Raw genomic sequence first — 21,855 nt, forward strand, 5'->3', positions numbered from 1 at the left:
GTACTTGGCCCGTGCCTGGTCAGCACCCACTCTCACCGGGCAAGAGCCAGCGTGCATGTGTTAACCCCTATTTTGTCAGCATTCCAGGCAGTAAAAGAGCAGGTGGGTCACGCTGGTAGGCACAGACTCCATCAGGGGTAACTGGTGCCTCTTTGCAAGGTCTCAGTGGCCGCATGAAGGGCTCTTCCCTAATCCCCCTTCAACTCTGAGCCCATGGGCCCTCCACGATAGCATTGCCACAGCACAGATATGCTCGGCCCACACACATCCCCCACACCTCCACCTCATTTCATAACTAAAGGCCTGGAGTCTTTGTGCAACATGCCACTTCTTATCACTAGTAAAAATGCTTTTTAAAAGACACGGTTCAGAACCAACACCTCATTCTCCATTCTGAGCTGTGACTGAAGCAGTGGCTGGAATTACACAAAATGAGGAAGTATACGGAAACGCAGACTGGGCAGGAAATGCATCAAGGAGGGTGTTTGAAAGAGCAAGTGAATCAACTTCTAATGCTAAACCACGGCATTTGACCCTCGCTGAGCAAAAAACTCTATAAAACTAGCTTTGCTCTGATGGTTTTTCTAACACGCATTCCACCGTGCACAAGAAGTTGTCTCATTAATCATCTCTCCCAGAACAGTCATTAAAAGAGGAAGAGGGAGCAATGAGCCACATCAGCATATAGCTCATAATTAAAGTTGTGAGGGTGTGGGGTGCTTACAAGGAATGGGGAAGCAAGAAAGTATATGAGCATGAAAGAATCTGACAACTGGGCAAGGCTGAAAAACAACGCAGCATCACTAGAGTGGCAAACATACACGTTTGTTGGGGGTGGGGGGGAGTCACGGCAGCATTGTTGATGGCCCTGTACATAGGTGTGGAGGAAGACCACAACAATGAAGCAGACCCATGGCTGTACACATTCCTCCCCTTGTAGCATGTGAAGGAACAAGACACGTCCACCCCAACAATGCATTTTTTTCCTTCTATGGAAAAACGAGAGTATAGTTGATAGAGAATATGCTCATTTCTGAAAACCAGTGCCTTATTTAAACAAGTTGTGTGAGGAACCGGGTTTGGGTGGGTGGGACGTGCTCTGCTGACTGAGTTGTGCAGATGTTAACAGCAACCTGGAAGTGGAGGAATAACACATTTAGGCCGAATTGAATGACATGTACTACACCTGGCTGAACCCTGGGGAGGGAAGCTACATACTTAGTCCCTGCTCCTGTTATGGCTTGTCAACAGGTTCCTGTCTTTACCTTGTTGAGAGTTTTCTTCCATTACATGGAGCAGGGTCGTGCACCTGTGACCTCACTGTTACAGGGAGTAAACTACGAGCACTGTTAAAAACTGGCTTCAGCCCAGCATGAAGTGGTGAAGGGATACAGAGCCATTTCAACCACAGACTGTTACAATTCAAAGCCAGCCCTAGATTTTCATGACCAAGTTGTTTGCTCTTGCTAGGAGAATTGGGGTTGTCAGCCTCAAGAGCCTGAATGGGGCCACGAGACTTAACTCTCCTCGTCCCTGGGAGAGTCTTGCTGGTGTGCTCAATTACAATATTGTATGACCAGAGTAAGAAGAGATTCTAGCAGACAAAACAGTCTAGACAACGTGAGCGGTTATGTCTGTTAAATAGCATTTCCAATAGTTTTCCTCCAAGAGGATCCTGTGATTTGTAACTTAACACAATCACAATTTTTGGTTAAAATGTGTCCGTAACACTAAGCTCTCCTGCTAACATGCAGTCATCCTTGTTGTAGCCCCCTCCCCCTCAAGGAAGGACACCCTACTTTAGAGGAACCCAAGGTATGTCCTTGTCAGGCACTTTCTTCATGATCCTGACACAATCCTCATTTGGAAAACTGAGAACCATTTATTTCCGCAAAACGTCTAAAGCCCGAGTAGGCCACAGTCACCAAACTCTTCTCACCCGTAGCACTGTTCCTAGTGGAGTAGGGTTGAGGTACACTGAAGAAAGAGAGTGGAGGGAACTAGCATGGGCATTGCCCATGCTGCACCTGGGAATGGATAGGCAGCACTCCAGCGCTATCAGTGCAGCCAGTTTCACCAAAACTGAATTCTGTTTTCAAATAAGGATAAAAATGGCATTACAGGCTTCCTTGGGAGAGTGGCAGCTCCTAGACTCTGCCATCATGCCACTCACTACAGTGGCATAAGGATATGCACTCTTGCAGCACTAATGAACCCCCCTTTCTCTGTGTATATTGCATTAAGATGTGGCCCAGGACATTCAAGTGTGAAGTAGCCACTAAGAGTTCTGTTGCTGCCCTCACACAAAACCCAGCTCACTGGTCATTACTCCAGTTGAAGATCTTGAACCCTCCCTCCGTCATGATGCATACCCACAACACTGTCATCAAACTGCTGCTGCCGAAAACAATGGATACAGAAACAGATTCACGCCAGTCTTCCAAGATGCCTTGACTGAAGTCAGAGCTCAGACTAGTTCCTATCTTCCGATGGCAGAGGGTTCTTGGGAAGATTTAACAACTCTTGGATCTTCTCCATCTCTCTCTCCATGGTTCCTTCTGAAGTGTTACTGACAATTTCTTCCAAGTCAGCCTCAGTAACATTAAGCCTAGCTTTCCTAAAAGGGGAGAGGGAAGATAAAGTAATTTCAGTTTCTGTACTCTCCCTCTAAGCGTATAATTTGCAGCCCTAGAGTCTAGTTATCTCCTCCTACTCATTGGTAAAACAGACACCAGTAACCTGAAAGCCCAAATCTTTAGGCTCTGTCTAGTTTTGTCACTATTTGTAAGTTTTTATGAGTCACACAGTGTCATTGACAAGAACCAGGCTTATCCCTTTGAACACTCCTTTCCCAAGCTGCCAGTCAAATGAATGCTCAAATTAAAAAAGAACAAAGAATGGTTACTTACCTTACAGTAACCATCATTCTTCGAGATGTTCCACGCAGGCCGGCTGAAGTGGCGGCGGTAGTGCCGCAGATCGCGATCGTGACTTTTTTTTTTTTTTTTTTTTGCTGCTTGGGGCAGCAAAAATCCTGGAGCCGGCCCTGGTTCCACATACGTGAATCCCACTGATGGTGTCCATTGGGCACCAGCACAGGAGTGTGGAATATTTTCCCTACCAGGGTCACATATGCGCCGTGCACGCCCTCAATCCCCCATCCTCCCCAAAGCAGATAAAGGGCAGTGACCTCAACTACCACTAACTTCCTTAGCTGCCGAATCCTTATTTATAAGCTTCTGAGCTGCAGGAACAGAGGACAGGTCATGGGGTCCAGATGTGCAGAATATCTCAACGAACCATAGTTTCTTATAAGGTAAATAACCAACTTTCTTCTTTCAGTTACTGCACATGTTGATCCCACTTGTGGTGATTAGATAGCAGTCATCTTTCTAGATAGTGAGCTCTAGGAGTTATCTGAAAAGAGATTGCAAAACTGCTCTTCCAAAGTTGGCATCAGATCTTGAAGCAGTAAGTAATGAATTGTGGGGATGTATCATCCCTACACCAACCTAATGAAAAGTTCCATGAGGAGGTAAGGGTCACGATGGGACACTTGCCAGGTAAACAAATCATGGCCTTATGTAAGGCCCCCTGGTGGTCTAGGATTATATAAAATGATCATGGCCTTATGTAAGACCCCCTGGTGGTCTAGGATTATATAAGATGATCATGGCCTTATGTAAGACCCCCTGGTGGTCTGGGATTATATAAGATGAGGTAAACAAATCATGGCCTTATGTAAGGAACGGTTGAACCAATCGGTGTGGGGCTATACATGTGATAAACACATGATTCTCCTTCTTGTCCAATCGGTAGATGTGTGATTATAGCCTAATTGTGTTATGTAATGTTAAGAAAAACTATAAAAGAAAGCTTGTAATAAACAGAATTGGATTCAGCTTGCAACCACAGTGGTCGTGTGCTTTATCCGCTCCGCCTGGGACGCCACAAATGGTGACCCCGACGTGATTCGGCTTGGACATCAAGGCAGCCGACTGAGGCGTTCGGTGAGAAAAGGCGGAGGTGGCAGCCGCGACAGGAGGTACCGGAGAATACCGGCTCCTGGTCGTCCGAGAGAGACGTTCGTGAGCTCACAGCCGACAGAAGCGTTCGGTAAGAAAAGGCGGAGGTGGCAGCCGCGGCAGGAGGTACCGGAGGATACCGGCTCCTGGTCGTCCGAGAGAGACGTTCGTGAGCTCACAGCCGACAGAAGCGTTCGGTGAGGAAAGGCGGAGATGGTAGCCGCGGCAGGAGGTACCGGAGGATACCGGCTCCTGGTCGTCCGAGAGAGACGTTCGTGAGCTCACAGCCGACTAAAGCGTTCGGTGAGAAAAGGCGGAGGTGGCAGCCGCGGCAGGAGGTACCGGAGGATACCGGCTCCTGGTCGTCCGAGAGAGACGTTCGTGAGCTCACAGGTGAGCGGCTGCATTTAATAAAATGGGCTCTGCTTTGTCTGCAGAGGAGGAGACGGTGCATGATTTTTTATTACGCATCGCTAAAAAGCGGGGAGAGAAGCTTCCCTCTAACGCGTTGTCCCGTTTGTTGAAATGGGGGCAGAGACGCGGGTTTTTTGTTACTCCTGATACTGTCTTTAATAAGGCAGTCTGGGAAAGTCTAGGCTCTGACCTCTGGGAGTCAGTCTCTCACGGCAACAAGGAGGCCGTGTCATTAAGCCAAATATGGTGCAAATCTAAGAAACTGATAGAGACGCTTGCGGCAGAAGCTGAGGTCCAGTCGGCCATTAATGACCTCTTTCGGCCAAAAGAGGAGCCGCCTTATGTGTTGCCGGTGGGAGCCCGTAAGTTCTTTGGGGGTAAGGACACTATCATACCACTCATCCCCGGTGTACCCAAAGCTGATCCTAGTATCGTCCCGTTACCGGACAACCCCGCGAATAAAATGGAGGTCTCAAGCCCAGAAGGGGATAAGTTACAAGAATTTCGGGCGGAAATGTACAAACAGGGCCTTCAGCTACAGGACATGCTGAATCAGTTGTCCCATTTGGCCGGTAAGAGCCATCCCCCGCAGTCCCACACATTGCGATCCCTGAACCAGCCCGGCTTTCCTGTCACCAATGATGTTTGTACCCCAAAGTTCCGGGTGGAGTTCCCGGGGCAGGGTGAAAAGTTGCGGAATAGGTTGAAAAGAATGGCGGAGCCAGGCTTATCTAACTTTGAAAGGACATATAGGAAAAAACCGCCGGATAAAATCCCTCTGGCGGATGATGTAGCTACCCCCTGTCCTCATTGTGGTTTGTGGGGCTGCGCGATTGGGTGCACTGGACGGGATAACGTGTCCACGCACCGGCCACTGGACGCCGCCACGCAGAAGCTGAACGAGGACCCCGCGACACCGAACCTGCACTTGTTGTTAGTCACAGCCTAAACACCTAATAATGCTGTATTTCTATTTGTTCGGACTCCTTATTATAGGAGCAGGGGTCTTTGTATGTCCAAACTCTGTACTTTTTGTTAACCCACAACAAAATGTTTGGGTCACCTGGGCAAACCAGACTGGCCAAGAAGCCCTTTTTGTTTGTCCATGGCCACCCCATCGGATCCCTTTAAAACATGTCTTATTGGCTATCCTTGTTTACACCCCAATGGTTTTCGTGGGCATTTACGTAATATTACGTTTCTTAATAAGTTCCTTATTTAAGGAAAAGGGGGGAGGTGTGGGGATGTATCATCCCTACACCAACCTAATGAAAAGTTCCATGAGGAGGTAAGGGTCACGATGGGACACTTGCCAGGTAAACAAATCATGGCCTTATGTAAGGCCCCCTGGTGGTCTAGGATTATATAAAATGATCATGGCCTTATGTAAGACCCCCTGGTGGTCTAGGATTATATAAGATGATCATGGCCTTATGTAAGACCCCCTGGTGGTCTGGGATTATATAAGATGAGGTAAACAAATCATGGCCTTATGTAAGGAACGGTTGAACCAATCGGTGTGGGGCTATACATGTGATAAACACATGATTCTCCTTCTTGTCCAATCGGTAGATGTGTGATTATAGCCTAATTGTGTTATGTAATGTTAAGAAAAACTATAAAAGAAAGCTTGTAATAAACAGAATTGGATTCAGCTTGCAACCACAGTGGTCGTGTGCTTTATCTGCTCTGCATGGAACCCCACAATGAATAATGTTTTGTAAGTGTATGAGCTGAAGACAGAGTAGGAGCTCTATATACTTCCAGTGTTGGAACTTGACTTGGGCATGCTATTATTGATGCAACTTGTGGTCTGTTGGAGTGAGTTCCGATTGTGATAGAGGACTCTTCTTCTTAATATCATGAACAGTTCTCATACAATCCTATACACATTTTGAAAAAAATAGCCATCCCTTTTGGTTTGTTACCGTAAGCAATAACAAGTCTTGAAGTTTTATGAAAAGAGTTAGTTCTTTCTATGTAATGTAACTGCAATATTCTCACATCTAAAAGGATGTAATTTAGATTCAGCAGGTGAAGAGTGAGGTTTTGGAAAAAACTGGTAAGTGAATGAATTGATAGATATGAAAATCTGATAGTACTTTTGAAATAAAAGATGGATGTGGTCTCAATTACTCTATCCATGTGAAAAACTGCATATGGAGGATTTATCATTGGGGCTTGTAATCTGCTTATTCTACAAACTGATGTCTTAGTGATAGACTCTAGCAGCTCCATCTACTCATTTTAACAAAGAAAAGGTTAAGAGGTGACTTGATTACCGTCTATAAGTACCTACCTGGCAAACAAATATTTAATGATGGGCTCTTCAATCTAGCTGAGAAAGATATAACATGATCCAATGGCTGGAAGTTGAAGCTAGACAAATTCAGACTAGAAATAAGGTGTAAATGATTAGAGTAATTAAAAATTGGAACAATTTATCAAGGGTTGTGATGGATTCTTCATCATCACTGATCGTTTTTAAATCAAAATTGGATATTTTTCTAAAAGCTCTAGGAATTATTTTGGGGAAGCCTGGGCTATACAGGAGGTCCAAAAAGATGATCACAATTTTAGGCTGGGAGGAAAGGACGTGCTCAGAAGGGGTTCAGCGTGTCCTCTTGGAAAGCAGGCGACCCTCCACGCACTGAGCCTGCTTGGCAAAGTGGTCTCGGTTTTCCCAATGGGCGGCTGAGTGGGGCATCTCCCCTGTGGCTGCCCCGATCCAGTTCATTTTGGACTACGTCCTTTGCCTTAGAGCCCAGGGCCTGGCGCCCTCGTCTGTCAAGGTGCACTTAGCGGCCATATCGGCTTTCCACCTGCCGGTGCAGGGGCACACGGTATTCTCCCATGCCATGACTGGCCGATTCCTTAAGGGACTAATCGTCTCTTCCCGTACGTTAGGTCCCTGGTCCTGCAGTGGGACCTGAACTTGGTGCTGCCCGGCTGATGGGTCCCCTGTTTGAGCCACTAGCTACGTACTCCTGGTCGCACTCTTGTGGAAGGTGGCCTTCCTGGTTGCGATCAGGTCGGCTAGGCGGGTCTCGGAACTCAGGACCCTGACCTCTGAGCCCCTGTACACGGTGTTCCATAAAGATAAGGTCCAGCTCCGCCCACATCCTTTGTTCCTCCCGAAGGTGGTCTCCACCTACCACATGGGTCAAGACATTTTCCTGCCGGTCCTCTGCTGCAAGCCCCATGCGTCCAGTGAGGAGCGTCGCCTCCACACGCTGGATGTGAGACAGGCTCTGGCTTTTTACCTGGAGCGAACTAAGCTGTTCCTGAAGTCTTTGCAGCTGTTCGTTGCCTCAGCCGAATGCATGAGGGGTCAGCCAATTTCCACTCAGCGGCTCTCCAACTGGATTATGTCATGCATCTGTACCTGTTATGACCTGGCGGGAATCCCTCTGCCGTCGATTGTAAGGGCACACTCGACTCAGGCGCAGGCCTCGTAGGCTGCCTTTTTAGCCCATATCCCCATTCAGGACATTTGCAGGGCTGCCACATGGTCTTCAGTTCACACGTTCACCTCGCATTATGCGATGGTCTTCCAGACTAGGGACAACGCCGGGTTCGGAAGGGCTGTGCTCCGTCCTGAGAATTTGTGAACGCCTACCCACCTCCAACAAATATAGCTTGGAATCACCTATTGTGGAATACACACGAGCAATCACTTGAAGAAGAAAAGACAGTTACCTTTTCCGTAACTGGTGTTCTTTGAGATGTGTTGCTAATGTCTATTCCACATCCCACCCTCCTTCCCCTCTGTCGGAGTTGTTTGGCAAGAAGGAACTGAGGGTGAGGGGAGTGTGCAGCGCACCTTATACTGCGCCATGAAGGCGCCACTCCAGGGGTTGCTACGGGCACTCCCCTATGGGTACTGCTAGGGGAAAAACTTCTGACACCGGTGCACGTGGCGAGCATGCACACCTATTGTGGAATACACATGAGCAATCACTCGAAGAACTAATAGCTCTCTTCCATCTTTAGGGATTTTTTTTAAATATAATAAATATATACACTGTTCTGTTTTCAAGAGATTAATAGTTTTAGGGGAGGCCTTCCTTCCCAAAGACTTCTGGCATCCCTTTTCCAATAAAGGGAAATGTAAACCTACATGAGAAGAATTTTGACCCTGTTTGACTCCCCCTGACCCCAGTCTGCATATTGTAATAAAAGACTCAGTAAAGTCCAAACATTCTTTAAAATACATTAAAATCTGCTGTTTACTTTCTCAGCCACACGAGAAGTGAAGATGTTGGGAGAGTTTTGAGCGGAGGCAAGCTATAAATTCAAACTACTGTACTACAAAATAAGCAAATTGCAGCATTGACTGGAATGACTTTCACTGGACAATAAACGGTGCAATCTGAGGCTAGGAAGACCAGATCAGTGGTTCTTAGACTGAACCCTGAAACAACCTGAGAATCAAATAGTGAGGAACTGGGGCTGGAAGCAGAAATAGACCATCCAATACTCTCTCTTACAAATTGGTTTGCCAAATGAAAAAGTTGGAACTACCGCCTCTCTGATCAATGATACAGATTCACTAATTTAGATAGTGCAACATTTTTTCTTACCACTCTGCAAACCTCTGTTCATGCAGCAATCTTCTCTCACGTGTTCTTTTCTCCTGTATGGTCTCACCAGCCAGCTTCTGCACTGCCATCAACAGCCCTCCTGCAGGGATGCTAAGAGATGGAGGAGGAAGTTACAGATAAGCCATCAGAAGACACTAATAGTTTACTGGCAATAAGGAAGGAGTGTGTGGGGGGAGGGCAACCACATGGTCAGTGATACATAACCTCCTCCAATATTCAGACCTTCCTTTTCACTAAGTGGTGACAATCACTGTATGAAGCTCAACTCCCCATACAGCTATTCAGGAAACACAATACCCCTGCTACAACCAGCTGATGTGCTTTGTAAGCACTCATTAAGCCTCTTATCAGACAAGGTAGGTCGGTATTATTAAAATTTTACAGCTGGGAAAACAGGCACAGAGAAGCTAAGTGATTTGCCCCAGGGCATACAGGCAGTCAGTGGTGAAGCTGGGAAGGAAATCCAGGAGTCCTTGCTCCTAGTCTCCTGCTCTCACCAGTATACAACACAACTCCTCAAGAAAATGCTTCATCCTCTTTACTTTCGGCTCATTGTTCTGAGAAGCCAACTGAAGAGCTGGTTAGTAGAGACACTAAACATGGGGAGAAGGGGCAGGAGGAGAGAGGATCCTAACACTATTGTTACTTTTCTGTTTTAATGGTAATCAGCATCTTCTATGGCCATTTAAGGCGCAAGCACTGATCAGTTCTAAGGAGAAAGGGAAATCTCCATGTATCCAGCCATCACTGGAAGAACAATGAAGTATAAAGTACAGAAAAATTGGATGGGGACTTTTGGAGACAGAAATCATCATTGTCCACAAAGGGATGCAGAAAATCCAGCAGGGGGCTGAGGGTATGGGAAGTCTGCTGCAGCCCCTCCTAAGATTCAAGGCTTGACTTGGGCGGTCATTATCCAACATACAGTAGCTAAAGAATGTAATTCTGACCCTGTTTATTGATTTGGTATGCGTGCAGCTTACCCGAATGCTGCTCCAAAGACACTGCCAGCTGCCATTCTGCTCAGGCCCAAATGCATTCTGAACAGGCCTCCTGTAAAGGCTAAAACACACAAGCCACAGACATGAGTCTCTAAGGAGTCCTAGCACCACACACACACACACACACACACACACAGAGGGAACTGCTCTGCCACTTCTACCCTCCACCCCCTGAATGCCAAAAGCCAGTCTCAAGAGAACAGAAACCAAATACTGAGGCAGCAGTGGCTCTGCCAATCTCTGAGGGGCCTGAACATGTGTGACAGTCTGAACCCTATGTTCTCCACTTTGGGGGGGAATGTCACAATATGGTGTCACATGACTCAGTAAAGCTGCTTCACCCCCAACAGTCACATTTTGGCCCTGGTTGCCATACTTCCAATTCAGATTGGAAGGGAAGATGAGAGTGGCAACCTAATAGGTCTTTTTTTTAAATCTGTAACTTCTCTAACACTAAACACAGCACAAAATTTCTTCCAAAAGAGCTGTAAGAACTAAATGCTTGAGGCGGATTACCAGCCCACCCACTACGGAAACGGAGCTACCTCTGACGGAGCACAGCAGTTGTTCAACAACAACCAGTAATACTACCTAACAGTTTAAAACAGGAAGTGAGGAAAAATATATCCAATTGGAATCACAGTATATGCCTGTATAAAGAGAACATACAGAAAGAGACCCTGTTCTGTATCTAGAGCAAACTTAAAAATGATCTTTCCCTTGGAAACATTTGTAAGCAGCAGCATTAAGCTGTTATGAAGAGAAGGAAGGAATATGCATACCCCCTCACTGATGGATTTCTAATGCTCATTTCTCATTTTTTGAGATGAGATATTATACACTGTTCCGCCGCACTTATACTACCCACGCACCTTTCACTCAAGAAGGGCAACAAACTTTCAAACATTAACTAAGCCTTGCAACTCCCTGGTGGGTTAGGAAAGTTTTATCACCCCTGTATTAGGAATGGGAAACAGGCACACCATGGTTAAATAATTAACCACGGTCATAAAGTGAGTCGGTGGCAGCAGAGGAAATACAAGCCAGGAGCCCTGACTCTCACTGACTCAAATCAAAGACAGTATCTCTTCACTCAGACAGAACAGAACAGAATATAAAAATAAAGTAATCTCACCTCCTGCGGCAGCAAAGTGACTGAAGGTGGTTTTATTGCGGTACACGGACAGACCAGTGCTCACTGTGCTGCAAGCGTGGGGCACAGAAAGAGTCAGAAGGCAGACATGAACAAAGAGCACACTCGACAATAAAGCCGTATGGAACCCAAATCAGAGAGGATTTCACTAAAGAATGAGGAGCTAACAAGTCAGCCCACCCCATCCTCCCTATAGCCGATCTGTCTGGGACACACTTAGTAGCCACTAATGCATTGACCTCAATCACCTTACAGGATGTGGGGGAGCACTAGAACGCCAAGGTTTTTTATGTAATTTTTTTAAACCAACATTTCCAAGCATAAATTTAAAACCATATGAAGACTGCAAGCAGGTTAGACTCAAAAGTGAACCTATCAATCACGACAGTGTACCGTGAACAGTCTGTGGGAGCCACAAGCATGGCTGGTCAACTCCTAAAGCGCAGCCTATGTCTCTAACTATTGAGTGAGGATAAAACCATCAACTGTAAGTTGTTGGGTTTTTTTTTTGGGTGGGGAGGGTAATTGCTCGTCAAGCTTAAGGTTAGTGGGAAGGAGGAATGCAGCAGAAATTCTGTATTTGGATTTTAGGAAGGCATTTGATTATCTCAAAAACTTTCTCCCCAAATGACTATAAAATGGTTTGCACATGGACACTGTCATGTAGACTGAAAACTGGCTATAGAATAAAAATCCAAGGGGGTAATGAAAAAGAGCAATGTCTCAAGCGGAAGATGTCTGGAGACAGTTGTGGGGAAACCACAGGGATGTGTGTTAGGTCCAGAATAGTTAACACAATTAAAGTTCCAGAAGAAGGAGTAAACAGTACATCAATTAAATCTGAAAATGGTACTAAACTGTGAGGAACTGCAAACACCAGTGAGGTGGGTCTTTCAATCGTTCCTGATGAAACTGTTCTACTTTGTATTAAATATTCACTGGACTGAAGAATTACTCTATAGGCCAGTGGTTAGAGCACTCACCTGGGATGGGGGAGAGTCAACTTCAAGTTCCTGCTCCAATGACTACTTCAGTATTTCATGCTAAATGGAACAGCTTCATCAGAAACAAGGTTCAAATCCCCCCTCTGCCTGAGAGGAGCAGGAACTTACTGCAGATCTCCCACCTCCCAGGTGAGTGCCCTAACCACGAGGCTTCAGGGCTAAAGAGGGTAACACCACCACCGCCTCCTCCATTTTTTGAGAGAAAGCATTGACCTGGCTGAAGCTCCACAGCTGTGATCCCCGAGTGGAGAAAAACCTTTTTCTCCAGTCCAAAGTCGGAGAGGAGTGGGACTTGGGCCACACCTCTCTCCTCAGCATTTCCTGTTGGCTAGCTTAGGCACCAATCCATTCAGCTTGCTGGCTTCTGTAGATATCCTTTTTAGGCACCTAACTCTCCCCATGCATTGGGCCTAACTTGCAGTTGTGGATTCTACTAGGTGGCAGAACATCTAAATATAGGCAGTGCAATCCTGAGCCCACGTCCCCTTTGTGGATTTAGCCCCAAAAGTGAAACCAACCACTCTGTTTTCATCTTCCACACTCAGTGAGAAGTCAAAAGAAAACAGAATATTAATGGAGTAAAATAAATTACATTTGTTTTAAAAGGCTTTTTTAAAGTATGATTTTCAACCTGACAGAGTCCCTTTAACACTTATAGCTGTTATTTTCACCTAAACAGATCTCTGCAGGTTCTTATCCTGATGTTTCTCCACAACCATAGGTATGAAAAACTTACTTGAATATTGCCACAAAAGTAGCAATTCTCCAGCTCCAGCGCCAGCCGTAACGGATGAATCCCCGGATTGCAGCACGATGTGCAGATTGCTATGTGGAGAATAAGAGAAGGTTACAGGTCATAAACTCACTGTCATTTCACTGCACACAGATGATACTTGAGACACTGGCATTCCATTAAGATTACCCATCTTGATAGTACTCAAACTGATGGAATTGATACACTGGTTCCATCTTAAGGGGAAACAGCCCCCATTTCCCTCAGCCATTCAAGAGGAAAACTGAGAATTAATTAAAATTTTTAATTCCAATTGGTATTTCCAATCCTAGAGCTGAAGGCAGCCATCTTTCAGAAAAGTAATGTCTTTTATGACACTGGCAGTGCAGAAACCTATTGGGACAGAAACTTGAAACTAGTTTCTAACTGATTTTAACTATGGGTTAATAGTCATTAAATAACTAAGGGCACGTCTTCACTATTGGGGATCGACTTATCGCGTCTAGTGAAGAAGCGATAAAATCGATCCCCGGTGGCTCTGCCGTCGACTCTGGAAATCCACCGTGGCAAGAGGCAGAAGCGGAGTTGACGGCAGCGGTCGACTCGCCGCCATCCTCACAGCCAGGTAAGTCGACCTAAAATACGCATACGCTATTCACGTAGCTGAAGTTGCATATGGTCGACCCCCTTTCCCCCCGTAGTGTAGACCTAGCCTAAATGATAACCATTTGGCTTAAACATTAAGAAGGACCCTCAAGCAGTGTACTTTAGGCCTACCATTTAAGCTTTGTATATAAACAAGGTTTTACAAGATGTAATATTAATAGAAATCTCATGAAATTTTAAAACATTCCAATTAAGATTGCTTAAATCCAACACCCTCTTTTGCAGCGCTTGCAACCCACATGCTGTAGCACGGGTGCAAACGTATAATCACCTGAAACAGACTAGAAACACAAAGAGAAACTGGGTGCTCTAGTTTTTTTGTGGAAGTTGAGCAAAATGCCAAAACTAAATAAATACTATAAATGATTAAAAGTATGTTTAAAGTCATTTCTATTTTAATTTCCAAATTACTAACAGAAATAAGATTTATTTATTTATTTATTTATTTTAAAGAGTCCCTTTAAAGGCATGATCCAGTGAAATAAGCGGCAGAACATCTAAATTTAGGCATTGCAATCCTGAGCCCACATCCCCTTTGTGGATTTAGCCCCAAAAGAATCCACAGCTGCAAGTTAGGCCCAATGCATGGGGAGAGTCAGGTACCTAAAAAGGATATCTACAAAAGCCAGCAAGCTGAATGGATTGGTCCCTAAGCTAGCCAATAGGAAATGCTGAGGAGAGAGGTGTGGCCCAAGTCCCACTCCTCTCTTTTGTAGCTGGATGTAATGAATAATTGTAATTGTATTCTGTCAAGTGTTAAATAAAACAAAAAATGCTGACAAGCAAAGAAGAAGTTACCAATCTGACAGCCTCATGATGCAGATTATGAGAGAACCTGGTTGCCATTAAAACACACTGGAAATTAGAGACTCAACATTTTTGTAAGCCATTTTTTGAAATAATAGAATTTGCCTAATTTAATAGCTTAAATATAACTGAGTACATAAGCATGCAGAATGTGAGCATAACTCAGCACTTAATTGAGGTACATAATTACCACAGATGGTTACACAAATTATCTATGTATGAATATAAATCGAAGAGTTTGGTAGTTTGCAAATGCAATCACAGTAACTGTGCATGAAAATTACGTAGGTAATTACACCCACATTTTGCACACTTACCTGTATTAAAAATATCTTGCCCTTTAAATCTGACTGCCAATGGGAACTGAATTCTCTGTTGTACACTAGACCTCCAAATGAGAAGTACCATACAATGCTATAACTTTACAACGGCAGCACCCAGTAAGTGACACAGCAGCCCAATTTCTTAAATTTGCAACCACAAGCAGTGCCAATCTAAAAATTCATATTTAAGTAAGGATGTTTTTCTTTCAAGTTTTAACATTTTGGTCTAGCACAGCAGGTCAATCTGTCACCTGAAAAAGTTGGCTTGATTAACAGCCAACATGTAGAGCAGGGGTGGGCAAACTACGGCCCGCGGGCTGGATCCAGCCCCTCGGGGCTTTGGATCCAGCCCATGGAATTGCCACCCCCGTGGCGCCGCGAGGCTAAGGCAGGCTCCCTTCCTGCCCTGGCCCTGCACCACTCCCAGAAGCAGCCGGCACCACGTCCCTACGGCCCCTAGGGGAGGAGGGGGTGGCAGAGGGCTCTGTGCGCTGCCCTGGCCTGCAGGCACCGCCCCTGCAGCTCCCATTGGCTGGGAACGGGGAACCGCAGCCAATGGAAGCTGCTGGGGACGGTGCCTGCAGGCCAGGGCAGTGCACAGAGCCCTCTGCCCTACCCCCCAAAGGCCGCCGGCCACTTCCGGGAGCAGCACGGGGCCAGGGCAGGCAGGGAGCCTGCCTTAGCCCCACTGTACACTGCTGCCACCCTGGAGCTGCTCCAGGTAAGTGGTGCCAGGCCGGAACCCACATCCCAACCCCCTGCCACACCCCGCACCCCTCTATTTCAGGCTCTTTGCTGCTGAAAACAGGCTCCACAAAAAAGGAGCAGTTTTGGTTCCAATATGCATGACTTTGGTCCATACCACAGCATCCAGACGGTTCTGAAAAATCTCCGCTTGGCTCCGCTCAATATATTGTGTCTTCGCGTGCTGAAAAGCTGGCAAACCTCCATACACCCAGCCAATGACAGCCCCTGAAAACGTAGCTTTGATAATGTTGAGAGTTTCTTCTGGGTACTGCTGTAGTTCACTAGCACAAAGAAACAATGTTACTGGGAGATTTAGCATTTGGGAGCACTGCTAACCTAACAAGAGTCATTCCTGCTAAAACATATCATGCATGGGACCATTTCAGACACTACTCTTCAAATTATTGCATTTACAGATTAAACTCATAATCTGCCATCAATATTAAGCAAACAGGTAACATTATATTTTTTTAAATCCTTCTTGGGCAGGACTGGACAGCTAAAGTGAATGGGACACAGAGTCTTTCACCTTTCCTTCACAGGTTCTGTTGTAGTCAAGATCAGTAGTGTCCAAAAATCCATTGCATCTAATGGCTGTTTGGAGGTCTACGTGAAATGAATTGGTGGGTCTCAAGGTATTTAAAAACCCACACCCCTAACAAATGTCACTCAAGGGAAGTCTCAGCAAAAAGGCTAAGGACTGAGTGAAACCTGGAGACTGTGCTTTCTCATTCCTAGAATGAAAGGGGAATACAGAATATCACAAAGGTAGAGTTGCCAACTATCATGATTTTATTGTGAGTCTTGTGATATTGGGTGTTATTCTTAAAGCCCCAGTTCCTGTAGTCAGGTGATCACAGGAGAATCTCAGCTTTTGTTTTTAAAAGGTAAGTTTCTAGCCCTCCGGGTGGTGGAGAAAAGGTCAAAAACATGACTCAAATGCCCCCCAAAATCTCAGAATCCAGACAGCGAATTAAATGGTATTTAAATCAATCTCATGATTTTCCAGTGCTAGAGGTTGGCATAAGCCATGCTCACCCCAGAGAGGAACATGATCAGTACTAGCAGGTTGCTAGTTTTGTTTCCCCGCCTGATGGAAACAGTGCTATTTTCCCTTATAACTGCTACTTTATATACTAGTCGTGAATTTCCGAGTGTGCAGGTCAGACTGGGTGCACATCCAGGTGACTGTGAATGATTTACCAACGGGTGTCACACCAGGCAAAGGTGTGAATGGCTGTGCAGGATGAGCACTGGGATGAGGAGGCCAGGTAACCACAGCAACGTGTGTGTGTGTAAGATGGGCAGATAGATAGTGTGTGGGAGATAGCTGGATAGGAGGGAATGCATGGAAGACTGGATGGATAATCACAGCCAGGGGCGGCTCCAGGCACCAGCGCAGCAAGCTGCAGGGGGCGGCGTGCAGGTCACCATGAGGGCGGCAGTCAGGCAGCCTTGGGCGGCATGTCCCGCGGCTTCAGTGCCGAAGGCACAGGACCAGCAGATCACCCGCAGAAACGCCACCGAATCTGCCTGACTGCCGTGCTTGGGGCAGCAAAAAACATAGAGCCGCCCCTGACCACAGCAGAGTGTGCATGCCTGTGTGTGGGGGACAGACAGACAAGGTGTGTGTGTTGGGCGACACAGATAACCCGGGGGGGGAGGAGAAGGGACGGACAACCAAAGCAGTGTGTGGGCGGAGAGAGAGACAGAGGCGGGGACAGAGAACCACAGCAGAGCGTGTGTGTGTCGGGGAGGGGGACAGACACCCACAGCAATGTACGTGAGGGGGGGAGGCGGCGGCGCACACACGTGGGGAGGGGGACGGGCTGCCCTAGCCATGCCCTTGCAGGCCCGGCCCGGCCCGGCGTTACTCACTCGCGGTGCCAGAGCTCCCGCAGCCGCTCCCAGCCCGTGTCCGGGGGCTGCGCGGTGCCGATGTGCCGGGGCGCCGAGCCCAGCTCCGGGCCGCTCCCAGGGACCCCCATGCCCGGCTGCTGCCGCGGGAACGGCGGGCTGGCTCCAGCCTCCAGCCCCGCAGCAAGGAGAGCGGCCCGGTCCCGGACGCCTGGGTCCCCCCGGCCCCGCCTCACCGGCGGCAAGAGCGGCCCGGCTCGGCCCCGCTCCGCCCCCTGCCGCCCGGGAGGGGCAGCGCAAGCAGCGGCCTGGCCCCGCCCCGCCCATCCCCCGCGCAGGGGCCGGGCTGCACCTCGGCTGCCCCCGCGCCCCATGGCTCTGCCCGCGCGGCCCTGTCTGCCCGTTCCTGGGCGCCGCGCAACGCGCTGCACCAGGGCCCCAGGGGGCAGCGCCCAGAGGGCGGCATGTGGCGCGCTGGGATCCCGACCCCTGGGCATAGGCGCTGGAACGTGGGGTGCTGCCTGGAATTGGTTCCCGTCATATAACAGGGTTTACAGTTTGGTTCAGTGGCTCTCAGCACCCCCCACTATACAAATTGTTCCAGCACTACCACCCCATGGAGCACAAGCAGCCAAGTGTACGGGCACCCAAGCAATATCCCAGGGGTCGGCCACCTTTCAGAAGTGCTGTGCTGAGTCTTCACTTATTCACCCTCATTTAAGGTTTTGCGTGCCAGTGATACATTTTAACGTTTTAAGAAGTTTTCTCTCTATAAGTCTATCTTATATAACTAGGCTATTGTTGTATATAAAGTAAACAAGGTTTTCAAAGTGTTTAAAAAGCTTCATTTAAAATTAAATTAAAATGCAGACCCTCCCCCCACCCCAGACCGGTGACCAGGACCCAGGCAGTCTGAGCGCCACTAAAAATCAACTCATGTGCCGCCTTTGGCACACCTGCCATAGGTTGCCTACCCCTGCAATATACCAACAGCAGCAGCTGTACAGCCACATAACTTGCATCCACTATAGCTTGTAGTGTAGACATGACCTAAGAGCCACCACCCTAACACCAACCCCTTCTCTCTCCATTAACCAAGGAAAGAGCCTCAAGCACACGAACACTCTCTTTCTCTCTCTCCCTGTCCCCCAATGGCTTGGAAGATGCATACCTACTGCTGACCAAGGAAAATGCTTTCCCCCAGCAGACTTTCACTCCCTCTCTCTCCACAGCTTGGAAGATGACTGCATAGTGCTAAGCAGAAGCAGCAGCTTTCAGCCAGCAGAAAGCAGAAAACAAGGCAGCCCAGCTGCCCAGGATCCAGTGAACATACACATATGTTGGAGTACACATCTCAGGAATAATGTCACCAACACTCACCATTTTATCACAAACTTCTTAGTTGTGTTCCCCACCCCACCCCCCGGTTCCTGGACTCGGGTGATTTTTCTGAGTCGCAGCTTTCATTTAAAAAAAAAAAAAAAAAAAAGGTACGTTTGTAGACCTCCTGGGTGTGGAGAAAAGCTTGACTATGACCTAAGAGGATCCAGTGGGCTCAGAAACCAGAAGCAAATAAAAATACCCCCACCCCATTTATTACACCTTTACCTCGATATAACGCTGTCCTCGGGAGCCAAAAAATCTTACTGCGTTATAGGTGAAACCACGTTATATCGAACTTGCTTTGAACCGCCAGAGTGCGCAGCCCCCCCCCCCCCCCGCCTACCCACCCTCCTGGAGCCGCTGCTGTACTGCATTATATCCGAATTCGTGTTATATCGGGTAGCGTTATAGTGGGGTAGAGGTGTATTTTTAAGCCAATCAAATTAAGTGTAGGGACCTGAATGCTTGTGGTTGGTATGACTGATAACTGCACTAGATTATTCAAATCCAAGAAACTCCAAATCCTGAAAACCTGGATTCCAGCTTAATAGAGCCCACAAAAATAAACACCAATTTGTTTCTCAGGGTGCTTTCCAAAGTAATAGACCATGCAATATACAGTAGAGGGGCAATCTACTCATAGGAAATAATTTGATGAATTGTAATCTTTTTTCCCCGTTTTCAAATTATCCCCAAACAGACTGATTTCTACTGATTTGTTCATTATTAAAAAGTATTTAACACTTTATGCAACTGTATTTCAGCCTATAGGCTAATTGTGAACTGTTCACTTCTGCAATTTATGGTGTCTGATTGGTCACCTAACTTATATGGTCTTGTTTCTGCTTTTTGATTGCCTGAGAATTTTATAAGTGAGGAAGAAAAACAAAAATATTTCATGACAACCATGGAAACACATGCACAAGTTTTTCTAGGACTTACACTTTCTGCCAACATTCATGTAAGAAAAAAAAAATTACATCTACAAATATTTGTGGAAAACTAATAAAAAGGGTCACCAAGAACATTGGAGCAAAGTTGTAGCTTTTATTTGAACTAATGTTTATGAAGAACGTTTGGCAATACTGGCCCACTTCTATTACACATGTAGCACCACTAAAATACAAGCACCTCCAAAGTGGAACATGGCAGCCAGCACACAGTACAACAGCCCGGAAATGGGATATGCCAACCCGCACTTTATCAAAAATTACTAGGGAATCTTTAATGTCCACACAAAGTACAAAAAGGATCTTGGTTTGTAAGATTTCATTGGCCTCCCTTCCCCAGTAAAGGGCAAGGAGCTCCATTTATCTACTTCCAAAAGAGATATGGCAGGTTCAGCCCTATTGTGATTTGAATGTAGGGTGACCTGACAGCAAATGTGAAAAATCGGGACTGGGGTGTGGGGGGGTAATAGGAGCCTATATAAGAAAAAGACCCAAAATTTGGGACCGTCCCTATAAAATTGGGACATCTGGTCACCCTATTTGAATGTATGGTTGGAGGAAGTTGTGTTTCAATCCTGATGCTTAGGTCATTCACACCAGTGCCTCTGCTTACGGTTCCTTACATTACAGTTCTCTGTATGGTTCAGTAGGATAAAAGGGTATTTTAAAAAAAATACAAGAAATGAAACCAAAGCTATATTCCTTTTTGAAAATGCAAAAGTATAGTTCACGGAAACCTTAACCATACTGTACCCAGAACAAAAGAGGGAGTAGTACTTCCCCCCCATACCTCACAATCTACAATCCTGAGCTGGTCCTTGTGTACTTTAGAGTTCATACCTTTTTTCTTCTTTTTAAATTCTGACTGGAAAATTAGTGCTAATGCTCTAGAGGCTAAGCTCTTGCTGTTTATACCCATTCAAAATGCTGCTGGAAATGATAATTTGCCTGGCTCATTGCTTTGACTACGTCATCCCTTTCTATCGCTCCATTGGCCCATCCTTCTCCATCTCATCGAGTACAAACTCCATACCTTCCCTTTCAGAGCCCTTCCCAGCCTATCCTCACCTTACCCATCATATATGCTGTTGAGTTGGCTCCTGCCTCTGCATTGCTAATGATGCCAGCCTTCATCACCCACTTGTTACATTTTTTAAAAGCACCTTCATAGTCTCTTCCAGGCTGCCCCTCAAGCTTGGGAGGAGCTTCCCATAAACACCTGCAAAGCTATATCCTTGTTCTCCTTCAAATCCCTCCTTAAAGCTCCCCTTTGCCACGATGCCCACAACAAACTTGACAAGTTAGCCAGCTAGTGTGCTGAGACCTCTGCCTATCATACTTTCCAGTATTGGCTCACTGTTTCCTTGGGCTCCCCAGTCTCTGTCTGTATTCACCTGTTGTCTCGTCTTAGACTGTAAACTCTCTGGGGCAGGCACTGTCTTTTTATTGCATTTGTACACTGCCTATCACAGTAAGATCATGGTCCTTAACGAGGGCTCCTAAACCACAGCTGCACTACAAATGATATACTCACAGAATAGGGCAGTTTTAACACACTGCCCCAAGAATGTGTTTAAATGTTACTCTGGAAGGAGAAACCACCCCTATGGTGGAGATGGGACTTCAGTCTCCTGTCAACGCAATCTTTGGCTTCTCTGCTGAGACAGGCAGCAAGGGGGCCAATTAGTTGCACCTGGTTTAGTGATGTGACCACCTGCCTACAAGGAAATGAACTCAGTTCCCTAAATTATTTCACATGAGCCACTGAACAGCTATCAGGTGGTAACAATTTTTAATCTCTACCAATTTTGGACAAGATTTGAACTAGTGACTTAAGGTATATCTACACTTATGGTGATGTGTAGATTACTAACACTGTATGCCCAGCTAGCATGGGTATAAATAACAGTGCAGACGGGGAGACATGGCTTAGGTGAGCAGAATGCCCTCCATGCCTGAACCCCCAGGGTATATACCCAACATGGTTCTCTACACACCCAAACAGTGCCTTCCATGTCTACACTACTTTTACAAGTGTAGTGCCCTGCTGCCGCCTTCCTGCTCTCTGAGCCTTTTCCAGTCGCGTGTAGCTACACACCACGACAAAGGTGGACACGGCCTGTCTTTCACTGTAGCATGTAGCAACACGTGTAGTGCCTGTAGTCTACATGCTCTCAAGTATAAGTAT

At 46.6% G+C, this 21,855-nt stretch overlaps 1 protein-coding gene across 1 annotated transcript; it reads right to left on the reverse strand.

Moving 5' to 3' along the window:
- Positions 1 to 1,623: 1,623 nt before the first annotated feature.
- Positions 1,624 to 17,574, reverse strand: TIMMDC1 (translocase of inner mitochondrial membrane domain containing 1). Its single transcript, XM_054046700.1, has 7 exons — positions 17,356 to 17,574; positions 15,593 to 15,758; positions 12,938 to 13,026; positions 11,180 to 11,247; positions 10,027 to 10,105; positions 9,023 to 9,133; positions 1,624 to 2,617 (listed from the first exon to the last, which is right to left on the reverse strand). The coding sequence occupies exons 1-7, from the start codon at positions 17,463 to 17,465 to the stop codon at positions 2,473 to 2,475; spliced, it is 768 nt and encodes a 255-aa protein (XP_053902675.1). The 5' UTR covers positions 17,466 to 17,574; the 3' UTR covers positions 1,624 to 2,472.
- Positions 17,575 to 21,855: the final 4,281 nt, after the last annotated feature.

This window comes from Malaclemys terrapin, chromosome 1 (assembly GCF_027887155.1).
Source record: "Malaclemys terrapin pileata isolate rMalTer1 chromosome 1, rMalTer1.hap1, whole genome shotgun sequence".
In the NCBI taxonomy this organism is placed as follows: domain Eukaryota; kingdom Metazoa; phylum Chordata; order Testudines; family Emydidae; genus Malaclemys; species Malaclemys terrapin.

Excerpts from the sequence above, each read along its gene's own strand:
- TIMMDC1 (XM_054046700.1), bottom strand. The coding sequence starts at position 17,465 with ATGGGGGTCCCTGGGAGCGGCCCGGAGCTGGGCTCGGCGCCCCGGCAC. Across the intron at positions 9,134-10,026 it reads GTCTTTGGAGCAGCATTCGG|CATCCCTGCAGGAGGGCTGT; the intron begins GTAAGCTGCACG and ends TCCATCTCTTAG. Across the intron at positions 2,618-9,022 it reads GAACAGAGGTTTGCAGAGTG|GAAAGCTAGGCTTAATGTTA; the intron begins GTAAGAAAAAAT and ends CTCCCCTTTTAG.